This window comes from Anguilla rostrata, chromosome 3, assembly GCF_018555375.3.
Source record: "Anguilla rostrata isolate EN2019 chromosome 3, ASM1855537v3, whole genome shotgun sequence".
Taxonomy (NCBI): domain Eukaryota; kingdom Metazoa; phylum Chordata; class Actinopteri; order Anguilliformes; family Anguillidae; genus Anguilla; species Anguilla rostrata.
In genome coordinates, this window is record NC_057935.1 from 9748776 (window position 1) to 9753775 (window position 5000).

The 5000-nt window shown below is 55.3% G+C and overlaps 1 protein-coding gene across 1 annotated transcript in view; it reads left to right on the top strand.

Moving 5' to 3' along the window:
• Positions 1 to 5000, top strand: part of LOC135249706 (protein diaphanous homolog 1-like) — a 100904-nt gene that overhangs the window by 53672 nt on the left and 42232 nt on the right. The window contains exons 15-16 of the mRNA XM_064325224.1: positions 363 to 542; positions 2105 to 2650. Of these exons, the coding sequence (XP_064181294.1) occupies positions 363 to 542; positions 2105 to 2650 (726 nt within the window). The remainder of the gene's footprint in view (positions 1 to 362; positions 543 to 2104; positions 2651 to 5000) is intronic.

Consider the following 5000-nt stretch of genomic DNA (forward strand, 5'->3'; position numbering starts at 1 on the left):
TGGGTGTTGTGATTGGCTCATTGAGCAGTGGGTGTTGTGACTGAATGATTTTGATTGGCCTTAGCGTGGTGGATGTTGTGACTGGCATGATTTTGATTGGCTTATTGAGCAGTGGGTGTTGTGATTGGCTCTGAGCGGTGGTGGTGTTGTGACTGAATGATTTTGATTGGCTCATGAGCGGTGGTGTTGTGATAATGATTTGTTGCTCATTGAGCGGTGGGTGTTGTGATTGGCTCATTGAGCGGTGGATGTTGTGATTGGCTCATTGAGCGGTGGATGTTGTGATTGGCTCATTGAGCGGTGGGTGTTGTGACTGAATGATTCTGATTGGCTTATTGAGCGGCGGATGTTGTGATTGACAGCTGGATGTGGAGCTGACGGCCCGTCACGAGCTGCAGGTGGAGCTGCGGAAGATGGAGGGGGACTACGAGCAGAAGGTGCTGGACCTGAGCGCAGATAAGGACGTGCTGGGCAAGGAGAAGGCGGAGAAAGAGAAGGAGATCCAGACCCTGCTGAGCGACATCAACCGCCTCAAAGAGCAGGTGCTGACCAATCGCGTCTTCCCACATCATCATCATCATCAGCCACCGTCACGTTCCCCTGCCACCGTCGCTGACCAGTCACAACCTTACCGTCGATAGCCAATCACGTCCCTCCCCAGCCGCGTGTCATCCAGAGCATCCCTCAACCAGTGGCATACCTCCTTCACCTTCATGAGCCAATTCCACAGCTAGGGCGGCGCCATGTTGAGGGGCTGGGGTGGTGTCCTGGGCCAGGGGGACTCAATGGGTTTGGGGTGGGGTGGGGGGGGGGGTGAAAGCTCTTGATTGGGAGCACAGGGTAGTCTTCATTGCTAATGAGCAGGAGTGTGATAGCCAGCCTTGCCCACAGGGCCCAGCCAGCACCCCGAAACAGACCCAAACTGCCCCGACGGCCCCAATCACCTGTCCACACAGAGCGTGCTCTCAGACCGACGCTGGCGCGTGAGCAGGCTAACGGTTTCTGACCGTGAGCGCGGCTGCAGTGTTCCTGTCGCAGATCTCTGACCCTCGCGTGAGAAAGCGCATTAGCAGCTCGGTAAGGGCTGAGGGGCGGTAAAACCAGCCGGCCCGGCGGCTCGGCAGGGCGGGGCTGGAGCCCCTGCTGGAGCCCGCGGGGATCGGGGTGCACCCTGCACTGATCCAAACTCCCAGCCTCTGTGCCCTCCCCCCTTTTCTCATCCAATGGGGAGGCCTGGGAGCTGTAAGCACATGGAATTGTGGAAGTCATTATGGAGGGCCTACTTCAGCTGTAACTATGCTGCGTGTGCCTGTGCTGTGTGTGCCCTGCGCCCTGGCCGATGTGCGCATCTCCACACAGTTCCAGCTCCTGTTGTCTCAGTTTGAGTCATGTGTTTTTGCAGTGCAGAGAAACGGGGGGGGGGGGAGGGAGAGAAACGGGCGTGTCAGCTGGTCGCCGGCGCACTCTGAGAAACGGCACGCGCGGCGGGGAGCTATTAATAGCGCTAATCCGTCACGTGGCCCGCTCCCCGAGCGCCGCTCGCCTGTGACGTCTCCCCGCCGCACGGGCGTGGGGCTGCCGGAGCGCGTGCAGTCGTGTCCGAGCGCGTCCCCCTCCCCCCCCACACCCCCCCACCGCCGGGCCGAGCCGGGAGGGGTCCGCGCGGGCCGGCCAGGCCGACGCAGGCAGGCTAGCGGTCCCGTCCGAATGAGCGCGGTCTCACCGGATCCGGCAGCGGAGTTTAAATCTCTCATCTCTCCTTATGAAAACCCCGTCACCCCGCCTGCGTTTCATAAAGGAGCCAATTTCCAGTCCTTAAATGAAACATGGCTGACTCGCTGCCAGCAGAGGGCTTGGAGATAGGGCTCCTTTCATTACTTATTAGTATAATTATCATTTTTTATTCGCTGCAATAACTTTATCTGCGGCTGTGACAATCGCTAAATGAGAGCTTCATTTGCTCGGGCGTCAGGCGAGCGGCGCTCTCAGCGGGGAGCGAGCTCACGCACTGACACCGAGCTCCTCTGCCTCTTTTAACCCTCCTTCTTTCTCCCTCTCTCCCTCCCTCCTTCCCTCCTTCCCCCTCTCTCTCTCACTTTCGCAGATTGATAAGCTCTCTAAAGAAGTGGAGGAAGCGAAGGCCAAGGTCATCACCGTGCCCGTGCCCGTGGGCCCCCCACCTCCCCTCTTGCCTGGACAGAGTCCTGTCCCGGGCGGGGTCCCGCCCCCTCCCCCTCCCATCCCGGGACATGCTGGCATACCTCCGCCTCCCCCGCCCCCGCCTCTCCCAGGGCAGCCTGGACCGCCCCCACCCCCTCCCCTGCCCGGGATGACTGGCATACCCCCTCCTCCCCCTCCTTTGCCTGGGATGCCTGGTTTACCCCCTCCTCCCCCTCCTTTGCCTGGGATGCCAGGTATGCCTCCACCTCCACCTCCACTTCCCGGAATGGCAGGTATGCCTCCTCCCCCACCCCCCCTCCCTGGAGGTCCTGGCATCCCTCCTCCGCCCCCCATGGGCCCCGGCATGCCCCCGCCCCCTCCTGGTTTAGGGGGTTGGGGGGTCCCTGCGGTCCCCACCCTTCCGTATGGTCTGGTCCCCAAGAAGGAGTACAAGCCTGAGGTGCAGCTGAAGAGAGCCAACTGGTCCAAGGTGAGCCCCCGAGAAGTGTGTGTGTGTGTGTGTGTGTGTGTGTGTGCAGTGTGTGTGTGCGTGCGTGCGTGTGTGCAGTGTGCGTGTGTGTGTGTGTGCAGTGGTGTGTGTGCAGTGTGTGTGTGTGTGTGTGTGTGCAGTGCGCGTGTGTGTGTGTGTGCAGTGTGCGTGCGTGCGTGCGTGTGCGCAGTGTGCGCGTGTGTGTGTGTGTGCAGTGTGTGTGTGCGTGCGTGTGTGCGTGCGTGTGTGTGTGCAGTGTGTGTGTGTGTATGTATGCTGGTATGTATGTAAGTAGGTTGTGTTTTGCCTGTATTGGTGTGTCTGTTGACTGCACACACATGCGTCTCCATCACCGCTGTTCCGTGCCTGTGACAGTTAGAATATGAAACCCGGCCGTACTTCCCCTCAGCCTGAAGCCGCTGTTTAATGGCTCGCGTGGAGTTCATGGACATTTATCCTCTCTCTTCTCATTGTGCTGGCAGTGAGAGGCCTTCGACGAGAACGTCACAGAAATCGCTTTTTAATAATCCACATTCTTTTAACTGCGCCACTGGAAGATAATTAAATTGCAGCGAGAGAGGACAGCATTCTTTTGTAATTTAAATTAACGTTTTTTTTTCCTGCCCCCGCATTGAGCGCCCCCCCCTCATCCCCCACCCCCCCACAGTGGTGCTCTGGATAATGAAGGGTCTCTAGTGATGGAAAGGACAGCTTCTCCCTCTCATTTTCTCTCCCTCATGTTCTCTTTCTCATTTTCTCTCTCCTACTTTCTCTTATTTTCATTCTCTCTCTTTCGCTTCCTCGTACTCTCTAATTTTCTCATTCTCTCTCCCCGATGCCCCCAGCCCTTCTGTCTCTCTCTCTCCCTCCATCCCTCCCTCTCTCTCTTCCTCCCTCCCTCTCTCTCTCTCTCCATCACGAGAGGAAACCAAAGAAGGATGAAAAAGCATCCATTGTGAGACACCGATAAAAAGAAAAGAGTATCTTTAATTCCAGCTTCCTTCTTTCAGGTTCTGTCTCTCCTATGAAAGGCTTTTTGTGTGTGGGGGTGTGGGGGGGATGAGTCTCTTTTGTCAGGGGATCCCATTGCTAACACCGCGTCCCTATCCTAGAGATACGAGCTGGGAAGCACGGCCTGTCGACTGCATCGCGCTTAACTCCTCCAGTCAGACAGAAATACTTTACTCATTATACTCATTACAGCAGGCTGCGTGTGTGTGTGTGTGTGTGTGTGTGCGTGTGTGTGCACTGCCTGCGTTTTGTGTGTGTGTTCAGCTAAATGAGCTGTGTGTACACAGTCGCCTCCAAAATTATCGCTACCCTTGATAAAGGCGGTAGAAAATAAACAGTGCTGTAATGAGCTGTATTTTGTGCTCAAAATATGGGAAAACTATATTCCTTCCTCCTAATGATACTGCTGAGAGAAGATTTTCGGAACAAGCAATTGTATTATTACCGTCCCTGAAGATCCTTTCCGAATAAAATCAAACAAATTTAAATCTGCATCAACATCGTGCTTTTTAAAGTTCATCTCAGCCCTCAGGAACTGCATCGCTGCCTTCCTTGGCTTCCTGTTTCTCTGGGACATAAGAATGAGGTAACACGCGTGTAAAATCCGTTCGGGTAACACGCGTGTAAAATCCGTTCGGGTAACACGCGTGTAAAATCCGTTCGGGTAACACGCGTGTAAAATCCGTTCGGGTGACACGTGTGTAAAATCCGTTCGGGTGACACGCGTGTAAAATCCGTTCGGGTGACACGCGTGTAAAATCCGTTCGGGTGACACGCGTGTAAAATCCGTTCGGGTGACACGCGTGTAAAATCCGTTCGGGTAACACGCGTGTAAAATCCGTTCGGGTAACACGCGTGTAAAATCCGTTCGGGTAGCACGCGTGTAAAATCCGTTCGGGTGACACGCGTGTAAAATCCGTTCGGGTGACACGCGTGTAAAATCCGTTCGGGTGACACGCGTGTAAAATCCGTTCGGGTGACACGCGTGTAAAATCCGTTCGGGTGACACGCGTGTAAAATCCGTTCGGGTGACACGCGTGTAAAATCCGTTCGTGTGACACGGGTGTAAAATCCGTTCGGGTGACACGCGTGTAAAATCCGTTCGGGTGACACGCGTATAAAATCCGTTCGGGTGACACGCGTGTAAAATCCGTTCGTCGTCCATCACCACGGGGAAAGGCACAGAACTCGCAGATGAAGAGACAAGCGGTTGTTGACCTACATAAATCAGGCCTTGGGTACGAAGAAAATAAAGAGAAATGATTAAAATGTCAACCCAGACGCACTGGAACAGAAGATGGCAGGTTTATGTACCTCATACCTGCTGTGTTCCTTCCGT